Source organism: Labrus mixtus, chromosome 10 (genome assembly GCF_963584025.1).
Source record: "Labrus mixtus chromosome 10, fLabMix1.1, whole genome shotgun sequence".
NCBI classification, from domain to species: domain Eukaryota; kingdom Metazoa; phylum Chordata; class Actinopteri; order Labriformes; family Labridae; genus Labrus; species Labrus mixtus.
Genome location: NC_083621.1, coordinates 16870159 through 16896205, shown reverse-complemented (window position 1 = coordinate 16896205; position 26047 = coordinate 16870159). Strand labels below are relative to the sequence as shown.

Genomic DNA, 26047 nt, shown 5'->3' with positions numbered 1-26047 from the left:
AAGAAAGACAGAAAGGCAGTGTGTGTCATACAGCTTGTAAGCTGGAAAGAGGTGGCCAACTGAAGCAGAAGAAAATATGTTGAGGATTTTGTTAAGTCTGACGCTCAATGTTCTTACTCCAGCATTACAGCATTGAAATCATTTTGCTCCATATCCACAGTGACACTGCTTGCTGCCATGTTCCACCGACGAGTGCGCTCCCAAGCTGATCAAGGACGTGATATTTTGAATCTGGTGACTTTCTGTGGGCAGGCATTGAAAAATGTGCTTCTTCCTTTCCTACACCTTCAAAATAAATAAATGACCCCGATGTTATAATACTTACTCTGAGGAATTGAAATTCACAGAGCAGAGAAATAAATGTTAAAGTAACAAATGCAGTGCGGACGGGGAGCGTTTGATGCTTCACCATGCAATGCAAAAACTGTAAAAATGAGAGAAAATAATCATTGTTGTTGTTTTTTAATTAGCATTTGGCCTACTCATTTCCTTCTATAAAACCAATTATTTTGGTCCTATATGGAAGGAATGTTTACTTTTAGTTTTTCCTATTTAATACACAGAGGTTATACAAAGTGCATTAAAACACTGGGGGGAAATCAGCAAAACAAACAGCAAATTAAGCAAAACATTTTAAAGAAAATGAGAAAGTTGACAATTGTTAATCTTCTTTTTTTCTTTTTTCAATATTAGCCACACAAATTGTTTGCCGCAAACCTTTTTCCAGCTCTATGTCCAACACAAAAACAGGAAATCTTAAACACAGTGAAGCATGACATGGATGCTCGTAGATACGCTGCAAGGGCTCACATACACATTGTACACACAGACGGGCACACGCACACAAACACACACACGCACACACACACATTATACACACAGAAACACTCACGTAAACATAGTAGACCCATTTGGTTAGAGGGTAATGGAGGTCTGAGTGGCTCGGTTGGTCGACTTCATCTGTTTCCTATCACACTGCAACAGACCTGAGTGCTCAGAGCATGCACACACACACACACACACACACACACACGCACACACACACACACACACACAGTCATTGACCCAGGTGAAATTGCAGTTATGGAGGATTTGTTACAGTAAGCGATGCATCTGTCATCTGAGCTTTTCCATACATAGATTCATCTTTTTGTCTCCCTTCCTGCTTGTTTTTCCTTTCCTATTTCTCTTCCTTTGCATCCTTTATGTTTTCCCCCTTTCCCCCCCCCTTGCTTTGCCTCTTCTTCTTTTCCTAATTTCCTTCTCAATCCTTTTCTTATCTCTCCTTCCTCTCTTTTCAACCTCCATCTCTGCGCACTCATTCATCCTTTTCCCCTATCACCCGTGTGATTTCATTCATGCAGTTTTGTGCCAGCATCATCGTAGTGATATCACTCCCTGACAGCATGCTGGGAGTTCCTGCTGTAGTGTGTGATATCATGCTCGCGTGCACACACTCAGACACACACTTACACTCCCTCTTTGGAGTCAGAGTGAATGTGTGAGTCAGGAAGTGAGGAAGTTATGAATGAAGTTAGACTGATACATAGAAAGAGAAAACCTGAATTGAAGAACTTAGTGTCTTGTTTCGGTGGGATTTCTGTACACGATGACTGGAAACCAGCTAAATCCTGTTTGTTTCACTGTTTGAAAAGACGATGGCTGCTGAAGTCGAGGTTTTTTTTTACTTTTTGGCGTAAAAGACAGAAAATATCAAGGCAGACTGTAAAAGAAGAGGGACAGATCTGGGTCGGAGAAAGAGGAAGACATTTTAACGTGTTTTTCAGTCAATCTATTTTTCAATGAAAGGAGATAAGGCAAAAAAAATGGATATAATCTGTTATCATGAAAACCGTTTGTTAGAGTTAAATTGAGGTTGAGGAATTTTACATTCAGTAAAAAAATTCTCAACTTATCCAGAATCAAAGTCCTGTCTATTAATGTCTGGATAAACGGAAGCAAAGTGTGTAATTTATGGTGTTAGTCTGACTAAGGACCTGTGTCAATTAAGGCTCTTTTTGCACGACCCCCTTACCAGTACAAAACAAGGGCAGTTCAGCATTGTCAGCCATCGTTATCCTAAGCACTAATCAACCTTCTGCGTAAACTGATTTATTCCCCTGCGCCAACAACACTCACTTGAAATTAGTTCCTTAGTCAATGTTACTTCTCCCTCACTGACTAATCACAATTAAGAAGGGGCGGGACTTCTAATATCAGCTTTGTCAATAGCAACTGCTGAGAAGAAATGTATCAGTTTTAGTCTTTTTAAAAAGAAAATATCCAGGTCCAGAGCTGCTGCTGATGTCAGATTATTTTCATGTTTTCTTGGTCACATTTCGTTGAATAAAGGGAAATATTAAGCATACAGAGCTAATAAAATCGACTCACTGTCACTACCGATGGAAACAAAAGTTAAATTTCCTATCCTAGCAACAATGAGTGTCAGTGAGAAGTGCTCTGAAACCAAGGTGTTGGGTGCTGCTAAACAATAAGCGCTGTCACTGTGGCCCTAAAATTAGACTTTTAAAAATGCACTCAAACATGTTATTTTGACTTAAAATCATACAAAGTCTTGATTTTTACCTTCACCTAGAAAATTAAAAAGTTGTCCCTCAAAGTTTGTGGCTTATCCAGATGTAGGCCTATCCGTAGTCATCTTTTTGCGATGTCTTTTTTTTCTTCCTAAACCATCCTCTTTGTGACCTCAAAGCTCTGATGACATTCAGAGAAGAACAAATCCACCTTGTCGTACCTGGTAAATCATGTGTTTGTGGCTTTAAAAGGATCAGCTGCCATCAGGCGCATCACATGACAGAACAAATTTGTAGCCAGCTTCTCCATCAGTCTGTTGTCGGACTAATAACTGTCATCAAGGACAAGTAATGAGACGCTGCAGCTGAACATCCTGTCTCCTGCAGACATGCAGCAGCCAAGGCCAACCCACAATTTACTGACCAACAGAGGAGGAACTGAGCGTGATGCATCAGATGCACTGAGATAATGTCACAACAGTTATCTATGCCATGGTGCTTCTGTCATTTCTGATGTGTTTGAGAATTGTTGAGGTTTTTGAGTACTCCTGTTTTTTTTTTTTTAAAAGATGATAAAAGTGATATATTTGAAGGTTAAAGCAGAGAGAATGATGAAAGAAGGAGAAAAGTGACATGCAGATATATGAGTAAGGTTTGAAGGCACGCACAGAAAAAGATTAAATTAAAAGGTTAGAAATGTGAAAAATAATAATCGGGAGTGAGTTCTTGAGGGTTGGAGCGGCAAGGGAGAAGGCCCTGTCCCCCCTGGGCCAATGGTTGGTCCTGCAGAGGGGTTGAGTCAGCAGACCTGAGATAGGGGGAGCCAAGTTATTAAGGGCTTTATAGGTGATGATGAGGAGTTTGAAGTGGACATGCTGGGGGATGAGGAGCCAGTGGAGGTTGTGAAGGATGGGGGTGAGTGATGTGATCACAGATGCAGTAGTGTGTGAGAAGACGAGCAGCAGAGTTCTGGATACATTGGAGTTTCTTGAGTGTTTTGGATGATGAACCGTAGAGGAGACTGTTGGAGTAGTGCAGTCTGGAATGATGAATGTGTGGGTGAGGGTCTCAGCAGCTGAAAAGGAGAGAGATGGGCGGAGGCAGGCGATGTTTCTGAGATGGGAAAAGGCTGTTTTGGTGATGTGTTTGATGTGTTTGTTGAAGGAAAGGGATTGATCAAAGATGACACCAAGGTTATGGACGTGGGGGAGTACGGTGGAGCTCTATGGAGAGGGAGAAGTAAGGGGTGGAGTAATGTATTGCGTGAGTGGCGGGAGTGATGGTCTTTGGTGGTGATGTGGAGCTGAATGTCATCAAGTCCATGGCGTGGACCTTGTGGAACATCTTGGGAGAGAGGAGTAGTGGGGGATTTGCAGTGGTTTATGCTGATGAACTGATATCTGTCAGAGAGGTATGATTTGAGCCAGGAGAGCGCAGTGCCGGTGATGTTGAAAGTGGTTTCAAGGTGGGAGAGAGTAAAAATAAACTGAGGACAAAAGAGGTCGAGAGAAACAGTGAGAGAGAGGTTTAGACATTAAACAGAGATATTGGAAAGAGGAGAACATTTTTAAAAATCTTCTAGTGCTTAATTGTTGTCGGAAAGCCTACTTTTGCGAATGTATTGCAGCAACAACCCTCATGTCTTGCCTTAGAGGTTGTTGTAAAGGAGAGGCAAAAACAGAGGCACTGAAAAGACTTGAAATAAACAAGCATTCTGATTTAGTCGTATCGGTTGTATTTTGTTGTGATGTTGGAGTTTTAATATGTAGGAATTCCTATTTACTGCAAGTTTGTAAATCAAATTGAACAGTTAATCATCCCAGAATAAAAAGGTAGGCGTCACTGCTGGATTCAAGTTAAAAAGTCATATAAAGTATGAGATGTTTTAGATTTCATGTGATGTGCTGCGATGGGTTGATCAGTATTTCTGTCATTTGTCTGCAGGTACTACGCTATCTGCTGCCAGCCTCTGGTCTACAGGAACAAAATGACTCCGATGCGAGTGGCTCTGATGATAGGAGGCTGCTGGGTTATTCCCACCTTCATCTCTTTCCTGCCCATCATGCAGGGCTGGAACAGCATCGGCATCGACCACCTGGTGAGCGCTGTATTTTATTTGCACTGTACTGTATACATGATGTGGGTACATCCACCTTTTGAGCATATCTGGACAAAAAGGTCGATGGCTGTTCTTTCCTGCTCTCACAAGGTACTAGCTCACTAAAGCAAAACAAGCTTTATGAACAATTCTCTTTCTCTTTCTCTTTCTATGCTGTATTTAAGAAGAAAGAAGAAATAAAACTCAATATGTTCAAATATGATTACCATAAACACAGAAAAACAACAGTTAGTTCAAAGTACTGAAGAGCATTGTTTTAAACAAAGAGGAAATGCTTCATGTGTAACCATGGCAACAACATCAACATGTCAGACACAGAGACAGAGGGACAAGGCCGCCGACACCACAGACATGAAGTCAAGCTGTGAAATGTAAAGTAGCTCATTTAATGGGTGACTCAGTGTCTTTAGAGTCTTATATGTGCAGCGAGTTTTGTTTAATGAGAATAAGATGCAGAGGATCAGACGGAGAGCGAAGGAGAAATATTCTGGTGTATTTGAAACTGAGACAATTTGAGGCGATTTAAAGGTATTATGAGAGAGGAACCTTGGGTTAGGATGAAAGTGACTGGGGAAACAAGATGGATTATTGTAAAAGAAGGACAAATATTGCGTTTGGAGGGTCGTTCTTGACCTCCTTGACCTTTGAAATTGCAATTTAACAGAAGATCAAATATGTGTTTCTGAACAGATGCCCTGCTGGAACTCAATCCCGTGAGAAAGATGAAAAGAAAACTATGAAAGGATATTCATTTCAACTTTTTACACTAAATTTAGACTTTTATTTGCACGATAGTGGAAACCTAATTCCCCCTTAAGACCTCAACATTTGTCAAATTAAAAACTCTGACTTTAGTTTTACTGTCCATAATTCCCGATAAATAAATGAAAACTTTTGCTAACGGGTCATAAGAAGTGCTTACAACTCAAAAAAAGTTTTAAAAGACTGAAATACAGTACAAGCAACTGTCTCTTTTCTTCCGTCATGCTGTCTATATAAAGCTTTTATTAGATCATGCAGTTTAGAAAACGATAAGTATCTGGTAGACGTCCAGAGGTGCTTATTATTGTTCTAATGAAATCAATTTTAAGATTTATTTTTTTTGGCTTTTGGGCCTTAAAGGAACGTGGAGCGAGTTGGAAATGAGGGAGAGAGAGAGAGTGGGGAATGACATGCAGGAAAGGAGTCACAGGTCGGATTCAAACCCGGGCCGCTCGCTTGGAGAACTATAGCCTCCATACATCGGACATACATCACTTTTCAGCTGTGATCTGTTTCTTATCTGTAATGTTCTCTTCATATATTTGAACAAACACACTGTGCTTTTAAATATTTCTAAGGTCACATCATTCGATTTTGTGAAATATACACATTTACTTTGAGTCTTCTTTGATCCAAGGAGCCGTGGCACAAGGTCTAAGAAACGTGCAGCTTGATTTATAACACAGAGAAATCACAGGGAGCAATTCACCAATTAAATACTGGCTGTGAGCACGGAAACATACAATGTCTTAAAGTCTCTGGTTTAAACTACTAATCGCTTTAAAGGAAATAGTATTTTTTTTCTCTTGAAAGAAGTGTAAATATATGTTTTTGATGACTTTAACACAAGAAAAAGATGTTACAAATACCCACAAAGTACAGCTTTGAAGTGAAGCTGTCAAATCCTAGAAAACTGACGAGGTGCAAGCCATTGACAGTATCAGGATTGAAAAGAATTCAGCGATGCTTGCTTATCGGAGATTACAGAGACATGGCTGTCAGAGAGATTTGGACACTGAGGTGGCTATTGATGGTTTTGCGCACTCGTGCCTGCGTCTCAACCGAGATGATGCGGATGTGACTGGCATGTCGAGTAGCTGCAGAGTTTGTTTATACAAGTTGAAATATCTGCAGTATGCAATGCTGGAAGAGTTTGAACCATTGCATAACTGGAATTTTTGTGGCTTTTTTCTAAACAATCAGTTGAAGGAAAGCTTGTAAAAGTTTGAAGGAGAAAGAGACGGTGTGCACTCAAATACAAACTGTCTGTGTGTGCAGAGTGACAAGAGAACCAGCTAGCTCTTTTCCGGCAGAACCCGACACACACACATCTTTGCCTTCCTCTCTTTCAAACGCACACGAACAGAAGTTTACAGCGGTGAAAAGTAAGCACCGTGCAGCAGAGGTAGCAGCGTCTCTCTTTGGGTCCAATTAAAGCTGTTAAATATTCTGAGCAGTGAGTCAGCTCTGGCACAAACTGCAGCTCCCAAACCCAAACAAAACAACCTGAAGTCAGAGACCAAAGAGATACACCAACAAATCAGTGTATGTTTTTAATGGTTCCTTCTGTTTGTGTTGCCGTGAGGAATAAGCTGCTCTTATTATTTAAGGAGGCTTGTCTGGAGTGTCACACTTAATCACACCAATTCAGTTATAAAGTCTCTTTCAGTTTTTCGTTCCATTTTCTTTAAAATGTCTCAGTATGACTCCGAATACACAACATCTTCTCACTCCCATCACTTTAAATATGGCAGCCAGGTCAGTGGGACCACGCTAATTGTAATAGCAAAAGCGTCACATACCTCAAATATTCTCCGCGCAGATGTCAGCATACAAGTTAGTAGTTCAACAAATCTAAGATCACATAAGACTGTCACATAAGCAATAAAATAAAGTCAAACATCTGGTTAGATGGTTAGGTTCAGCAGTGACTGAAAATACATAATTATGGTCAATATAGATTTTAAAATATAGATATCAGAGAAACATTTAAAAAATAAGTTTTGGGTGTGCAACAATAATGAACATGTGGTTGACATTGTGTCACTTTTTTGGCTTGGAAAGGTTTAAAGAAGCACTGATGTTTCACAAAACTTAAAGGGATACTTCACCCACTTGCATTAAGCTTTGTATCATTAGAAACCTGGTAGTATTTTTGAATGGTCGTGCATCCCGCCTTCATTTTCCCTTGAGATGAGAAATCTTTGTATTTCTAAGTCTGAAAAGGAGCTGGCAGTGGCCGGCGGCGTCCAGCAATATAGCAATATCGCCGCGAGACGGTTGCTGCCAGCTCAGCAGCCGAGACATAAGCCCTGCCTGTCGGCGGCGGTGAGGACGAGGAGCCGGTGCCGGCTCGAGCTGGGGCTGCAAAATGAATAGCACAGTTATCTTTTTCTGATATTCAATCAAAAGTTGGGTTAAAAATCCAACAAATAAATGTTCTCACACAGAAACATGTTTATCATTTGAAAAGTGAGTTATGCCTCATCATTAAGTGAAACTCATTCTGAATGTTGTTAGGATTCAGAAAGGGTTCAAGACACCAAAACTAGGCCTCCTCATTAGTGTACATAAAGTTTTCAAAATGTTTCACTTAAATCTAGAAAGATAGGATTTACTAAAGCAAAGAGACCATTAATAACAACTTCAGCCTTCAGCTCTTTGATGATAAGGACACACTCCTTATGATCACTTTAACAGAGTCAATCAGTTGATGTTAATGAGGTGTAAAGATGGTAGAATTTACCCCAGAAAGACGTGTAGTAAGATGCATAGAGCTTCAAAGAGAGGCCGAACAACTTCCAAATAATTTTCATTAGAATTGGATTTAAACTATTTTTTTAAGCACTAAAATAATGACAAAACCTGCTTTCATGAGGCATGTTGGCAAGACTCCAAAGTGTGAAATAAATCAACATATCAGTGAAAAAGTATAAAATCACTCAGAATGACCTTTTACAACGGTTCCTGTCAGACCCGTAGATGGAAATAAAGAACATTTTCGTCCTTTTCTGAATGCTTTAACTCTTCTCATATTGTGCATTCGTGCAGCAGAACAGGTGACCTAACCACTCACGTGGAAAACATCGTAAAACCCATTCATGAAGAGGACTTCAGCTCACAAACATGTGAACGTGTGCCCGCAGCGATATAGAGTGATCTCTGCATTATTCATCTTTTAGCCCTGAGCCAGTTTTCCTCAGAGATGAGATGATAGCAGAGGAAGAGCAGGGCTAGAACTTGTCTGTGATTAATGAAGAGGTGCAGAGCCCCCACCCCCACCTTCAGGACTTCTGTTGCTCTTTTTTTTTTTTGCCACAGAGACTCAGGCTGAGGGAAGTGTTGGATTTTAAGTGGGTTGTTATGAAGTCAGGAGGTGTTTCATGGCATAGTAAAGCAGACATTTCCAGCAGCTTAAACAAGTGGTTACGCTGGGAATTTATTTCCAAAAACTGCACGTACATTCTCAGAAAATCCCAACTTTTGTGCCAGCATGGTCATGTCCGAGGTGCATGGGATTGAGTTGGGGCATTAGTGCATACAGCTAACACTAATCTTTGTCAGGGTAGTTGCATTTTAATTCAATTCCATCGAAGCATGAAATAAAAAAAAAATACTTATCCACTTCTGGCAGCAAAGAAAAAGATGATAATGCAACACTAGGTGATTTACTCAGAAATATCTGGTCATGTTTTACAGAAATGTAGACTTGAATTGACTGAATTGCATGGCTAAGCTATGGGAATGGAAATCATAAACCAGTAGACCAATTCAACAAGTCCTCACAGAAATCTTCCTCAATTTTTAACTGGGATCAGAGAAGACTTTCCAGTACAAGCAATTTAAAAATAATTAGCTCATCCTTTGGAGGTTTTCTGAGCACCTCCAACTAGAAGGAGAACCCTGGGTAGACCCAGGAGTCACTGAAGCGATTACATATCTTAACAAGACCTGGGAATATCTCAGGATCCCCCACAAGGAGTGAAACATGTTGCTCATTAGCTAGAATACCTTGTTAAGCATCTCACCACTTTGACCCAACTTGGGATTTAAAAAAACAAAGAATGGATGGATCAATGCACGCACGACGGCCATTACAACATTGCAGGGGCATTAAAACTGCATGGCTCCTTTCACACATGCGCTGCACTGAAAACAGCCCACAACATTTCCCCAACATTGTCCACGTGGGCTGCATGTACAAACACAAACAGCAGAATCTGTTCCAGTTAACTTAATGCAACCTTTTTCATGTAGACAAGTACAGTGTGTTTGTTCCTCCTGAGTAAAAAGCCCCCGAGAAGTCATGGGTGATCTGATTTGGATCATGTTGGCGGTATAAGTCTGAACCGCAACAGCTTGGATGCGCTTTCTTGTGCAGCCCCCTCACTCTGCCTCTCCACTAATGCATGTCCATAGGATCCTGTTTGTGCATGTATGTGTCTGTGTTTTCCTGCCCTTATCATGTTCACTAACGGAGTGAAAAACTTAATTTTCCCTCAGTGAATCAAATATGTCTTCTTCTTCTTCTTCCATGTGTGAAACAGCATGTACTAGTCTGGAATATGCAAGTGAGTGGGCAGGTTGATGATGTTTACTTTGAGCAGAGTTCTTCTGCTTGATACTCTTTAACACCCACAGCAGTCGTCTTAATTATGTTTTGTACTGTTGTTACTGTTATGTATAAATGTCCTTACACTTGCCGTCGTCTCACTTAAACTAAGTGGAGCATTTCAAGTTGTGAGTGCACAGCTGACATTGACAATGTCTCTCTGTGTGAAAGGGAATTCTCTAAATGATAAGGTCCCAAGAAAGTGAAATTATAGGATTTCACTTTCAACGATGTGATGTTAACAGCAGAGATTTCTTTTGTTTTGTTTGTGTTTTGTGCAGGTGGTCAATACAGCAACGTTTCCTGCATGTCATGTTTTGGAAACCGAGTCCAGTGAATGTGGTCCAAACAAAACAGCCGTAATGACTATATTGCTTCTGTAACTGTCCTGTCTGATGTAACTTCTTTTACCAGATCGAGCAGCGGCGTCACAGCGAGGGCAGTAACTCCACTTCCTGTGTCTTCATGGTCAACAAGCCATACGCGCTCACCTGCTCTGTGGTGGCGTTCTACATCCCTCTGGTCCTCATGGTGCTGGCCTACCAGAGGATCTATGTCACAGCTCGGGCGCACGCCCTGCAGATCAGCATGCTGCAGCGGGCGGGAGGAGCCGGTGCATCGGACTCTGCTGACCACCAGCGTAACCACAGAATGCGGACAGAGACCAAAGCAGCGAAGACCCTGTGCATTATCATGGGCTGTTTCTGCCTCTGCTGGGCGCCGTTCTTCATCACGAATGTGGTGGATCCCTTTATAGACTACACAGTGCCGGACCAGCTGTGGGTCGCCTGCCTCTGGCTGGGCTACATCAACTCCATGCTGAACCCCATCCTCTACGCCTTCCTCAACAAGTCTTTTCGCCGTGCCTTCCTCATCATCCTGTGCTGTGGGAGGAAGAGGTACCGCAGGCCGTCCATCCTGGGGTCCGGTGCCGCCTGCACAGCCACGCAGATCAACGGATCATCACATGTACTCAAGTAAGTTCCTCTGGCATGAAACTGTTTCAAAAAGATCCCAGTGATCCAGATCCCCACCATGTTTTTGTGATTACCCGAGCACTTACTGTGGACGTCACCGTTGAAGTAACATTTAACTTCTTTCGCACCTGTGCATGTGCTCGTCAGCGTTACATGCACCATGTAACAAGCAATGTAGTTTCTTCTTTAAAGAAACCAAACTTTATTTTGAAATGTGCTTGTCTTTGAGCCCAATCAGCTTCAATCCTTACAAAAGAAAACAAATGAGCCAATTATTTATCACAGTCACCCTTGCAGGTTTTGCTTGTCTTTAGCCATGCTCTGTTGTTCAGTTTCTAATAATTACTGTGTATGGACGTCGCAGTAGTATTCTCACAGGACGCAGAGGGAGAGTTTCTCCTTCCTCTGCCCTGCGTACAGTAATTGCTGCAGATATATTTCCTGAATAATGTTCAGCCGTGTCAAAAAGGCAAGTAGCAGCAGCTCATAGTGATAGGTGTGTTCGAGGTCTTCTTCTAGCTCTGTAAATATCCTGCAGACCCCGTGCTTTCCAATGCGCAGACTTGACTCATTACTCTCCTGGCCTATTACTGTTTCTAAACATAGACATAGAACACATGTTTCACAGAGATAAGAGTATGACGTTTACATGTACTCCAAAAGCTGCATATTTCATCTTCGTTTTTTTTTTTATTCCTTCCTCCATCCTCCATCTCTGCGCCTGGTAGGACGATCTTATCTGTTTTCAATAATAATGGATGTCATGCAGCAGATTTTTGTTTATGCACAGATTCCTGTTTTTTTGCTGGGGAGGTTGAATATGAATGCATGTATCTGACCACGTATGAATGGGACACATATGAATAATGATGCTACATTGTTCTGTGACCCCCTCAGCAGAGCTTGTCTTCACTTCAATGTGCCTCCGTTTCTCTCCCTTTGTCCTCTGTGCTCTCTATTGGCCTGTTAATGACAGAGAGTATTTAATCACATTTATAAATTAGAGACAAATAGGCCAGTTCAGGAGGAATTTCTGTGTTTTGAAACCTGAGGGTGTTGTTTGGGTCTAAATGACTTCAAGTTGCAGAGAGTTTGATACTTGAAACCAGAAGCTGCAGAACCTTAAGTTATTACTGCACCAAATTCTTTGAAGCAAATACACCTGATCCTAGTATTTCGTGCTTACTCTTTATGTCAGTCTTATAAATTTCCCCCAGTCCTTGCTCGGTGAATCTTTAGACAAACAGATGAGATTTGCCGTTGTAAAAGACAGCATGAACCAATGCAGCTTACTGACAAAGTGGGAGGATGTTTGTGGGGTGATTTTGGAGGAGGTCAAGTGTGAAGCTCCGGTTGTCTGTCTGAACTAGCTTCCAGATATCACTCCATTTATGTTCCCTATTGATTAGTAGGTGAAAATTTGGATGAAAGGGAGTGAGTTTAAATCCTCAAAAAAGCACAAACCAATTTTCATCTTTCCTTGAGTTTTTTTTGTTCATAAAGACTTCACATACATTTTTTCAAATAGGTTTTAAAAGTTACATCACATCTCCTGAGTCAGTAAAAAGCTGTGACAGCTGAATTCATTGTCCTTCCCCTTGTATTAGTATTGCATTTCTCTTTTAAAGTCCTATTCCGAGTGTATTCAGCAGCTCTTCTCTTGAGTTCCCTTGCTGTGAAAAAAGATCATCTGTAGCGATTATGTCATTAATGTAAATACAGACCGGAGACAGCCCTCCATGGCTGGAGACTGTTAAAGTGTTTAGACATTCATCTTACTAGAGACACTAATTCCATCATTGTTGAGGAATTCTGAGTTATTCCGAGATTGATTTAAAGTGTGGAAGCACTCCGTGTTTATTCAGCAGAATGGCTGTAAGCGATCCCAGAACATGGATCCAGGTACAGGACCTCTTCTCCCCCCTGTGCTTCTCTCTGGGCGTCCTTCATGCTAATTTTTAAACTAAAACAACAAGAAGGAAGTGCAGCAATGTTCATTGATTTCAGTGGCTGACAGAAGGTCATTGATCCCTGAGCTTCGGAAATGAAAGCTTTTAAAGCTTGTATTACAACAACAAAGAATTGTGTAATGAGAACAATCCAAAATATTTGAAATTAAAATATTATTTTTTCCTATTTCTTTTCCTTTCTTTTCCTTTCCTTTTTTTTGCATTATGCTTGGGTACCTTATAACTAATTATTTACATATAGCACTGCTGCTATAATGCTCATTTGCACATGCCTTGTATTGTTTGTCTTCATTGATATTTTTTAGGGACTGTTTTAAAATGGTAATTGTTTTTGAGCCTTAAATGATTGATATCCATAGTTTAACCTGCCGTTGTAATTCCATTTTATTGTTGTGTTGTACATCAGTAAAATGACAATAATGCTCCATATTTGTATTCATATTTCTATAAATCCCTAAAAGATGAGACCGGTTGGGTTTCTCTCTCTCTCTCCTTGAACATGCTACAACCTTGAGGGGAAAAGGTCTGGGTATGTGTATTTCTAGAGGAATTTGCTGGGTCCATATGGGTTCGGGTCAATCATTTTATGTTGAAAAGAACTCTAGTGACAGTATGAGAAGGCTTTTGTTATCTACATTTGTGCAACAGGTTCCATTTGACTTTTGATGTTCACTTTTACAGCAAATTAACATCGTGTCCCATCACGCAGCAACGGACTGTCCACTCTGCATTCAATAAATATAATTTCCTCTGATCTGTGAATTTCAGTTTCCCCTCACAAACAGTATAACATCTAGTGCTTTTGTTTTAAAGCTGGAGAAACAGAAGTGAGCGGCGTTGTAGTGACGAGCCTTTGCAGTCGTGAGCCGACGAAAGTTTCTCTCTGGTGTTGACACGAATCAAACACGACATTAAGGATAAAGATATTACTAATGCACCATTATCTCTGCTTTGCAAAACAAGTTAACAAGCTCTGTTGAGCCAGAAAAAAAAAAGAAAATCAAGTAAAGTTTTCCTGTCAGTCACTCCGTGTCTTGTGGATCTCCCTCGTTGACGGGGCGTGTTGCTTGTGGGCACTCAAACAGGAAAAAGTGGAATCGAGCAGATGTTCTAGCTGACTGCATGCTGTTAGGCCACAGACTTTAACATCAATTTCTGATTAAGTTTTAAGTGTTGGTATCCTTTGCAACACATATTCATTACGTTAGTCTTTACTGTGTGACCTTTTCACGCTGCAGTGTCTCTATTTTTATTTTTTTTTTGCAAAGGAGCTTTTTCATCCAGTGCACCTGATAAAGGTCAGAGACCACGAGTTCTACCATGAAGGACTTTGAGACTTTCACACCTGCAAATAACTCACACAGAATAAAAAATAGTAATGTTTTTATTCATTTAATTGATCCTTCCCTTTATATTGTGTCTAAAGTAGTCCAGAAATTAGAGATAAAGACATTTTTTAAAAGGTCAAACGTCTGCCACACCATAGATTATATGGTCACAGCTATAAATGTATCTTTTTATTTTTATTCCGCTTCTCACCAGAGAAATGAAATTGATTCAGCTAAAAGTCTCTCTAGACATAAAGTCAATATAAACACACATACGAAAGGCTTGAAAGAAGACTTTTTAAGTGTTCACATGAGTCACTAAGGTAGTGTGAAGTAAGAAACAGAATTATTTCACAGACTGAACTTTTGAGATGTTAGTTTGAGCTCCAGAAATAGACTAGTTGAGTGATCACACTCAGTATGGATGACTGTTAGCTTTTTTTCTTTTTAACAAACACAACTTTAATTTTGTCGTAGACAACCTGAGACAGGATGGATCTGAGCTCATTGTCAGCAGTATAGAGAATTGATATACGCTGGATAAAAGCGTCTGCTAAGGGAATTGTAGAATTGTAGAATATACCAACCCAGAATTCCTTTTTTTTCAAAGTCATTTTTCTGTCAGGTGATGGACATTTTCTTCCCCTCTCTTCCATCTACAGATCATTTCTTCCTGTTCATAACGACTGAAAGCAGGTTATGAATGTGAGCTTTCAGATAAGTGAGTCATCTTTACATGTATCATATTAATGAGTAGTGAACCAGGACCACCAGGGATTGTTTTTATACCCAGGTGGTCCATGATTTTGATCTTTGATTGCGACAGTGATTACGGCTACATTCAACCATAAACAGATGTGAGCTAATATTAGTCCTGCATTCATGGCATTTACATATTTTTGCAGTATTTTCCACTAGGTGGACACCGGGCCTTACACATGACGTAAGATATTTTCTTTAGTCCCCTCCATTGTCCCTCCTGCAGTGATATTGAAAGGACCTGCACAGTCACAGAGACACCTCTTGACATCAGAGGCCGGTGGCTGTAAGCTGAAGACATCCATTGGTCCCCTTTGGTCTCTCTCAGGAACATCAGATAGCTGTTATGTGGGCTGTTTAAAAGAAAGACAGGATGTTGTTAACATTATCACATTACCCTCCAGCTTCACTGTGTTTACAGCCAATCAGAAACACACCCCATAGACTCACACATCATGGTACATTGGTGCACCGCAGGGGATGAAAGAGCAGGGATCAGCCCATTAAAAACGTAAAATCCAACTAGTGCATTGAGAAACTAAGACGGTTGTACATTACAAGGGCATGATGTCAGCCCATCAAAGTGATGTATGACTCTGTCTAAATGTGATTTATGTCTCTTCTCAGCTCCTCTTTGCCCTTGTGTCACAGTGACGGTAAAAGCAGATCTCTGGCCTCTCAGATTTTAAGTTGCAGCAGGGACAATAATGATCATCAGTGGGAGGCTGATAGGATTGTTAATTGATAGCGAAAGTCTTCTAATCACCAGGAGAGCTGATAATTTACCATCCTGGATTTAGCGATCGCTGCTCATCTGTGTGTTACACAGATACACACAACTTATGTAAGAGCAGAATCATACGATTTATAGTAGTATGTTGTTGCTTTTTCTATAAGTTATCAATCAAATTCTAAAAGGTTAAAGATACAGTCAAGCTTAAATTACCAAGATGGACGAGTGCAAGTCAGATGTTTGTTTCTAATAATGTCTCCACATTTCATTCTGTGCTGGGAAGTTTTGTGTATACATGTATGTGTTGATTAAATACATAATAAGTGGAACGTTTGGGAATGCAAATATAGATCATTTTAATTTTAAAAGAGCTCACAGGTTCTCTGGGAGCTTGTTCCACATCCGAGGAGCTCTGAAACTAAAAGCTACATTAATGATGAGATAATGAAGAGGAGAGCTGGACAGGGCCGTAGAAGGGCATGGACCCAGCTGAGTACAGTGTTCCTATGTGCTTGGAGAAATAGGAGGAGCACTGCCAGAGCCCTGCTGTACAAATCAGCTGATAGTAGTTTCTGGAACGACAGGAAGCAGCAGACATAGAAAGTATTCAAGTCAGGAAATTGGCTTTGCAGCAGGAAATACTCGTACACACTAAATTGTCGTAGCTGAGGACTATGATTTATTATTATGGCCAGAATGATTTTAGCTCAAAGGCCCGCCTGAGTTCATTTTCTCAATTTCCTCTTTTCAGCTGACAGCTGAAACAGGAAGTAGCGCAGTAATCAGGTTGTGTTAATCAACTGTCACTTATTGTATGTCTGTCTCCATTAAGGACCGTTTAGTCTCTGCAGAGATCCCGTCAATCAAACAGTGTGGGCGGGGCTATGGTATCCTCCATTAACTTTATTCATTTGACTGTGTTTTTTTATCTAGAGTTTTACTAGTCCATGGTGTGAAACCATTTGTATTGTTTTCATAAACTGGATAAAAGTTAAATCCCCTTGTTATATTGAATTACATCTTGAATACATAATCAAACATTTTAGCATTCACCATCTAAAAACACCTATACCCTCACCATCTTCAGAGTTAGGTTTGTTTTCCGAATGTTCCATTTTATTTTTAAATCCAGAGATTATATTAAAGGTTGCATTCCGCTTGATGTGATCCCCACCTTCATTGGAGGTCTTGCAAAACTGCACACCATAAATAGACGTGACTGAAGGTCGCATAAATCTTATACAGCGTCTCATTAGTGAGCAGGACGTCCGCCTTAATACCTTCAGATTAATCTGAATCAGCAATGGTGGCTGTTAGACAGTGTAGACAACGACTCCCATGATCCCATGCTACCTCATGACATCATACAATTGATTGTTTTGTTTGAGGGATGCCTTGCAGCATACTTGCTATTGAGTTCTTGACAGTGGTGATGAGTATTATTTTTGTTCTTGTGTGACGATTGATTACAGGTTTTATAGCAGTTCATCAAAATGATACTTTTCTCTGATCGTTTCTTTTATAACTTTATAAAGGCCTGAGGAGGTTCTGCTGCTCCGTATACAAAGATATAAAAAGCTAAGATAAAAGCTACCTCTGTGCAGCCAAAAAAAACACTTTCCCTTTGTGTTATTAATCTTTCCAGCCCTCTGATATTTCTTACAACTTCTTGCATCACTGCTTTACAATAAAGCCAAGGACATAAACCTGGCCGAAGATCTAATCTGGATCTAAAGACACGACAAATACAATCACCAGCACACACTCCCCTCACAGCATGTGGGCTGTTCAAACAAGAAGCCAGAGGCAGTTAAAAGCCAACATGTGGGGGCGCTGGTGGCGCAGTGGTTGGTGCGCGCGCCCCATGTATGGAGGCTGTCGTCTCTAGCGGGCGGCCCGGGTTCACCTCCCACCCACTGTCCTATCTCTCCATTAAAGGCATGAAAAGCCCAAAAATAAATCTTAAAAAAAAAAAAAAAAAAAAATGTGAAAGTGTGTTTTAAGATTTTTCATTCATGTGTTAAGATCATATAGACTTAGAAAATAAGTGATTTTTGGATTTGTTTGATGCATTTTATCTTTTTTATCTTTATCTCTGAGACAAAATGACCTTTTATTTAAGTTATTTAGAAATGAGATGACTTTGACAATTTCAGACATTGACATCCAAGAGAATGCTACAAAGTAGTAGCGACATGTACAGTTTTCAGTACAGTTATTGTGATTGCTGTGCTTTAAAAGGAATGTACGTTTATTGATACAAATGTGCTTTTTAACATGCTTTGACGTAAAGGATGCGGAGCAAAAAGATCAGTAGTTGTACAATTGATTGGTGTAAATGAATAGTAGTGCATCCCAGATTAAACCCTGAGGAGGTTAATTAAGAGCAGACAGTCTGCTGCTATCACAAATTAACATGATGAAACCAAAGTATTCCTTGCGGACTCAGAGCGGCAGGATTAATGTTTCCGTTGTGTGAAGCAGAAAAGATGCAGTAATCCTGACACTGAATTGATCTTTGGCCCTTATAGCATCCCCCCCTATGGGGTTGTAATCTGTCTTTAACCCGTCTGACCTTTATATATCCAAGAGGGGTTATTGAAGGATACACAACATTTATAGTTCTCCACTGCAGAGTTTTGAGGTTTTTTGTGTACAGCAACAAAGGAATGGTAAAATCTCTTGGGAGGAGTATTACGCTGGTTATGAAACAGACTTGAATGAATAGAAATAAAAAAGACCATCAGCATGCAGATAGCTTTTATACGGCAATTTTTATTGTCTGTGTCTGCAGCCAACAGGTCAGCTTCAGGTGAAGTGAGTTACAGCAGGCTGCTTCAATGGAAAAGATTCACAGAAAATGATAAGCTCCAAAGTTTAAAAAAACAGAATGAGATTTAGCATCAGAAACGAAAACTAAATGATTTTAAAAAAAGAGTCTGCAGAGGTCTCCAAGCCAGAGAAGGAACAGAAAGTTCCAGACAGAAGCTCCAAAGGAAAAATGTCTTCGTTGTCAGTTTTATTTCATGCATTCATACACTCAAAATAAAGTCCCTTTCACATATACACAGCTGAAAATTCCTAAAATTGAAACCCTCCTGAGTTGTTTTTTCACACATGTACATCACAGCTGGATGATATCCCTGTCGGACGGGAGAGGGAGGTTTCAGGAAGCCCGGAAAGACATCGAAGGACTCAGCAGAAATCACTGTGTGATTTTTTTTTTTTTTTTACAGTATATCCAATATGGGGGATGACACCGCCTTTATATCAATGCTACATGTAATAAAGACGAATGCAGGAAAGAATTGGCTGACGAGCAGAAAACAGTACGAAGCAGTATAGTGATGTACATGAAGACTGAATTGGCCTTGCAGCAGTTGCTTGATATAAATGTCATTGACCACTCCTACTCACTCATGGGGATTTTACCTGGATATAGCCTGCTGCATTCACACATTGATTCACCCCAACCTCACAGGGAAACTTTACGAGCTGGCAAAACAAATCTGTGTGAAACAATCACACTTGCAGCTCTCCCAAAAAATTTCCAAGAGTTTGTGCATGTGTGAAAAGGCTATAAGTTTTAGTTTTTAGTTTTAGAATTCCTATGCCTATCCTTTCTGTCTTTTCCTTTTCTGTCTTAAGTATTATTTTTATGGGAGAAGGAAGTGATGTCACTTTTTCTCATTGGACTCCTTCAAGAAAGCTGCAGAGGTTGAGTTGCTCAGGGACGGACGGTCATGACAGCATTAAAAGGTCATTTCAATTTGATCTACCTATTCAGCCTCTCCACCTGCATCCGGCCGGGGAATTTCTATTGGTGTGACCCTGCTTCATATGACCTTCATCCTACAGTCCATTACAGCGGGGCCTGGCTGAGGCAGTGAAGGGTTTAGCATTGATGGGAAAATCACAGCTCAGTTAATGGCTTTTAAAATGCCAGGACTGTGTCAGCCCAGCTCCAGACTCTGCTCCTATGACTTCTACATTACCGGAAAAGCTCAGGAGTGAGACCCAAGGTGGGATGAATGTATGTCTGAGTCACACAGCGAGTTAAACTCAGGTTATCACAGGACTGTTTTTATATCCAAGGGCTTATATTCCTCCTCGCTCATTGTCTCGAAGTCAAACAGAAAACTCCCACAGGTTTGATTCCTGGTCATTAGGGTCAGGGGGATCTTAGACGTGATGCATCAGTGTGTGGGCAACCAGGCACAAAGGCAAAAATACAACTACAACCCTCACTGTAGTTAATACAATGGTTGTACAAGCACTCCACATACAGAGCATTTTCGCTGCTCTTTCAATTGGCACAGATAGGAGTTTGTTCCTGTTTGAACCTCTGTGGCCTCTGTTTTCAGAACTCATCACTGGCTGTGGAAAAGATCGTGACTCAATTATCATAAACACTTTCTCCTACAAATAATAATGAGGCCTTTTGTTGTTGTTCTTAGAAATCCTGTGAATATGATTGAAACAGTCACAGAGACAGTAAACAAATTGAAATACCTGGAATCCCCCCCACCAACAAAAAAAAACTGCACATTGAATTCAGCAGTATGGTATCTGCTCCTTTGTACAAGGAAATAGAGGAGGAGCACTGCCAGAGCCCTACAAAAGGATCTCCAGCAGGACACTGGTGTGCATGTTTCTGACCAAACTGTCCGAGACAGACTCCACGAGGGTCGCATTAAAGCACAATGTCGTCTAGTGGAACTTGCTCTCACAGCCCAGCACTGTGCACAACTATATGCATTGACCAGAGAACACCAAAATGGGCAGGTCTACCATTGGCGCCCCGCTCTTTTCAAAGATGAGAGCAGGTTCACCCTGAGCACATGTGACAGGCGTTTAAGAGTCTGGAGATGCCTTGGACATGGATGATGAAATCCTCAGAGTGACGGTTAGACGTTACACTGGTGCAGTGAGCCCTGGGTTCCTCCTGGTGCAGGACAATTCCCGGGCCTCATGTGACCAGAGGATGTAGACAGTTCCTTGATGATGAAGGCATTGATACCAATGACTGGCCCTCTCATTCCCCTGACATAACTGTTGCCCTGAAAGCTGGTCTGGGAGGAGATCCCATCCACTTACTTATCAGCAGAATGCCCAGAAGTTGTCGGGAGTGTATAGGGGCATGCAGGGGCCAAACACACTCATTCTACGCTGTGCTGCTTAAAGGCAACTTGGCAATAAGAGCTTTACTTACAACTCAAAGTGGAGTTTTCTCGAATGTATCTTTTACAGAACTTTATTTTCAGACGGAAACTTTCCTTCTTTTTTATTGCTGCTATGCAAATAAAAAAGTTCCTCTCAGCAGAGGTTCTTGTAGTTAGGATAGTAGTGTTTCTCATCGGATGGTTTAAATCTGCAATATAAAAACATGGTGTGTGTGTGTTTTATGTGAGTCTGACATAGATAGAGAAGGCGCTCTGAAGTTTATCATTGCTGGAAAAAAATAGTTTTAAATGAAGCATGCATGGGCATGATGAATATTTAACACAGAACTTTAAAACTCCAGCACAGGCTTGCAAACCCTTTTTTGTTTTCGCTCTATGTTGGCTCGATGTTTTAATGACAGTACAACAAGAAAGCAATGTATATTTAAATAAAACAATTGCTTATGATTCACATTTGACTGCTAGTCATGCTACATGCAGAATAATACCCACCAAGCTGTTTAACTCCTCAGGTATTGTATACTTTTAAAGGCATAACTTTAAAAATGTGTCAGCAGTTCAACCACTTCTGTAAATAAGAAGCAGATTACTGCACCAACAGAAGATCTAATTGCCACTATGCATAAAGTCAGCAAAATAATTCTATTCAAATTTACAATATTAAGTGCAAGATGGCAGCTAGGATTGGCTCCAGCCTCCCCTGACCCAGAATGGGAAAAAACGGTATAGAGAATGGATGGATGGAAATGAAAGATAAACAATAAAAATTTATTTTTTTTTACCTAAAAATGACATGTTTGAATTGGGAAAATGAAGAGGATATTACGCTGCTCGTGTGGCTTGAAATCTGCAGCAGATTCGTAAATCTTCTTACAAGTAGATTAAAGGTATAGGAGGGGCTAGCATCAGGTTATAGAAGCTGTGTCTAACGGCCTGCTGCTTTGACCCAGGATTGGTTTGACCTGTGTTTTGTCATTGTTTTGTGTTTAAAGTCTGTAACTGTTGAAATGTGATGGTCTTTCTCTGAATGAGGCGTTCCTGGTTAAATAAATATTGGATGGATGGATAGATGAAATTATTGTAAATTCAATTATAAAAAAAAGCATTAACATGAGGACAGTCAAAGAAATTTTCAAATATCACAGTCTGCTGCTGTGGCCGTCACATCAGTGTTACTTAACACACGGTCTTCATTCTCTGAATCTTTTCCTGCTGTTAACCTCTGAAACATTTTATGTAACAAGAGGTCAATGGTTTCCACAAATTCTATCCTCCCTTTTTTATTTTGAGTAAGCCTTGACCTTAACTTTAGGTCCCCGAGCCTGTTACACAATTGATGGGATTTGTCCTTATCAATGTTGCATCACACCTACATGCATTTTTAACACAGTACTTCCAAATGAAAAACCCTCACCCTGTGAATGAATGGTAAGTCTTTTGTGCGCAACAAAAGACATAATTGCATGCAGCCAAGGACACATTTGGACATTAGAGTGACATTTTAACAATGCAGACAGGGGTTTTAATGATAGGCCTACTCACACAAGAAAATACAGATCTAACAGTGGTGCAAAAGCCTCATCTGCATAGTTTGATTGGCTGAGGATTTCTGGGAAGTGATGTGCAAATTTTACTACGCTATATTTGTGAACCAAAGATGGAGGCTTGGCTGCAGAGACATCGAGGTGAACGTGTCATAAATCAGACTGTTGTCAGACACAGAGTGTGAAAAGCAGCTGTTTGGTTAATACACAGGTTGAATTTGATGTATCAGCCGGTTAACAGTGGCCAAGAAAAGCACACACACAATACTTTAGTCCTCCTGGGGAATATTAACACACTCCATTATACACACACACTCACACAGACACACGCATTTACTGCAAGTCTGCGGAGTGTTTATAGTCTCACAGGAGCCATATATCTGAAGGATGTCCATGAAGAGAGAACAAACTGTCTACATGGCGCAGTTCTTCACTGCCGGAGAGGGGAGGAGAGGAGAGGAGAGGAGAGGAGAGGAGAGGAGAGGAGAGGAGAAGGGGAGGGGAGGGGAGGGGAGAGGAGGGGAGAGGAGAGGATATAGGAGAGGAGATAAATTAAGTAAAGAAAGAGAAGAAAAGAGAGGAGATAGAAGTAAGCAAAGACTAGGAGAGGAAGGAGGGACAAATGTAGGATTAGGGAAAGGAAAAAGCTCAGAAGTAGAAGATGAGAGGAATGAAAAGAAGAAGAGAGGCTGAGGTAAATCTTAGGTGACATGAGGGAAAATGGCAGAATGTCGAAAAAGTACTAGGGAGATGAGAGCAACAGCAAAGGTTTAAGAAGAAGAAAGGGTTTATTAGAAGAGGAGGACAAGTGGGGGAAGGGAATAGTAATTGAGGTTCAACTGGGAAAAAGGAGAGAGCACTTAAGAGGAAATTTGCACATACAGGCAAAGAAAGAATTACAAAAGGAGAAAAAAAGGCAAAGAAATTAAAGACACTTTATAGGCAGACATAAAGAAAAACAAAAGGTAAGATAGTAGAGCAGCAGGGAATAAAGAAAAAAGGAACAAATTAAAAGAGAAGAGAGAAAGGAAATGAAATAGAGTCAAGACAACAAAAAGGAAAGCAGTGTTTCAGAGTGTAATGTCAGGACCTCTCTTTATTCTGGATCTGTCTTCAGTCCTGTATCTGACAGCCAACATGATTCATGTCAGCAAGCTTTAAAGCTTTGACTTAATAGGCAGTTTCCATCATGTGTGACGTGCTGCTGCACCGTATGAAGGCTCACAGCGAGCAGAGAAAACACACACAGCTGAAGTTTTCTCTGTGGGCTCATGGAGATGGTATGCATATATACTGAAGTTTTTTGTTCCAGCTGCTCTGCAAGTAAACACTGAGGCGGTTAAACACACACACGGCAACACAGTGATTTCAACCATGCTGAACATAGAGACAACTATTTAAAAATGGTTGAAAGAAAAGCTAAAATTGTACCTTTCATGATGTTTGCTTTGGGAAATGGTTCGAAGATTTTGTGCATTTTTTACAAGTGAAACACTTCTGAGACGTACTTGTGAAAACAGCCACTTACAGTAGCTTTAAACCTCTGACGTCTGTCGTTCAAGATTAAAATGTTGAGACCAGAAAAGTGTCAAAAAAGCGTCGACCATGGTCTTATAGCAGTTTGTGAAGAAGTTAAAAAGAAATTTACTTTTAGGTTAACGTGTTTATTTTAGGGCTGTCAGCGTTGCGTTGTGATTAAGGTCTGAAATCAATGCATACATTTTTTTTCATTGTAAGAAATTGAGTGATATTTTGTCCATTTATGTGCACCTAGGCCATCACAGTATCTCTCTGTAGTCACTGTGATGGAAAATAACTCTCATTTCACTTAAAGCAAACTCCCAAACATCTCAGTTGACGAGTCAAAAGTAATGCTCAAATATTTACTTTTTACCCTTCCCTTTAGCTATTTCAATTCATTTTTCGACCCGTGAAGAGTTATTTCTTCTGTGGTTAAGTTAATGTCGAAACCTTCGATCTACCTCAAGATCCATATTTTATTTCCAAGTCCTGTCTCCCCCATAGAGGCATAAAAAGCCCCCAAAATATGGAAAGACAAAAAAGTCATGTTTTCAATATCTTTAAGGTAAAATTTGCACATGTTGATATTAGCCACAGAATGGTGATATGCCTTTGGTGGTGGAGGCTGTGTTGCTTGTAAGAAAACTGGCTGCAAATTCAGCAAGCAAAAACTACTGATTGAGCTGCTTGACAAGGGACATGACATCTTATTTCACGAAACTTATCGAGTACATTTTGCGAGCCTCCTATGGGTTGGTGCTGATAATACCTTTAGCCAAATTCTCAGACACTACCGTTATGAATGATTAATGATTCATTTTTTTGTTTGGACTGCAATTTATGAATACATTCACGGAGGCTCTTTATCCATTTTTTCTTTGGAAGGTGACCAAGTTAGAAGCGAGAATTGCATCTCCAGGTGTCTATAACAGGGAATTAATGGATGATGTGAAGGCTATTGATACCTGATAATAGACACCTTGTCAGGAATCATCTCTAACATGGATATACAGTAAAGTGCACTTTTTCTGTTGTCGAGCCTGGGCCTGTATTTAATCTGCCATTTTTTTTTTCCGATTTCTTAGCAATTATACAAGAACTCCATCACTGAAGTGGTAGAGAGACAATTTGCTTCTCCCACAGGAGCAGAACATTGACCAGAACTCAATTCAGCCACAGAACACTTAAGTTTTAAGTACATTGGCATGTTCCTGTTGTGAGACTAAAGGCGTGTTAGATGAGGCAGGCTGATTGAAAGCTGTTTCATCAAAAAACTAAATTATACGTTCCGTCCCAAAAACGGGAAGACAACCTCTGAAGTGCGTTGAAAATCAGCAGTTGATGATCTTTCTCTCTTAAAGTTTTGAGCACTCAGACAGTCGGAGGTTTGAAAATGTTATCACACTCAGCGGGTCGGGCTCATATTGGCGGAACAAATAGCAGGCTCTCTTCATTATTCACTGAGGTCTCTCCAGCTGAGAATATTACCTTTGGCTGAAAATATAGGGCTGCTGCTCAGCCTCCTGCTGCTCTGTTTGTTCTGTTTGCAGGAGGCTGGAGGAGAGTGGGAACAAAGGGTCAGACAAACATATATATACTCATACAGACATACGTGTATAGATCACATGGACACACACAGACAGAAAATATTTAGCATTGCTGGTATATTAGCCTGTCTAAAATATCTAGCACCCTGCACTCAACAACGGCAGCTTTATGAATCCGTTTTAAGAAGTCACTGGAGGCCAAATAAATAAATGAGCATGCATGAGCATCAAATTATCATTGAAGCTTAAATTAATATGGTGTAAAAATACACATAAACTGACACTGTGTAATTTGGAGTAAGAACATGTTGCATGTTGCATGCTCAAAAGAGCAGTCATGCTGGGGATTTTCACACTCTGCTATTGCAGGGTTGTAGCAATAAGCTGTGAAAAGCAAACAGCCATTAATGATTGAAATTAGTTTGTTTTTCAACCTTGTTCCTACGATAATGTCCTTG

The 26047-nt window shown here is 40.4% G+C and overlaps 1 protein-coding gene across 4 annotated transcripts in view; it reads left to right on the top strand.

Moving 5' to 3' along the window:
* Positions 1–26047, top strand: part of htr4 (5-hydroxytryptamine receptor 4) — a 161665-nt gene that overhangs the window by 99279 nt on the left and 36339 nt on the right. For all 4 annotated transcript variants that reach the window (XM_061048563.1, XM_061048564.1, XM_061048561.1 and 1 more), the window contains 2 exons: positions 4479–4632; positions 10442–11004. In XM_061048563.1, the coding sequence (XP_060904546.1) occupies positions 4479–4632; positions 10442–11004 (717 nt within the window). The remainder of the gene's footprint in view (positions 1–4478; positions 4633–10441; positions 11005–26047) is intronic.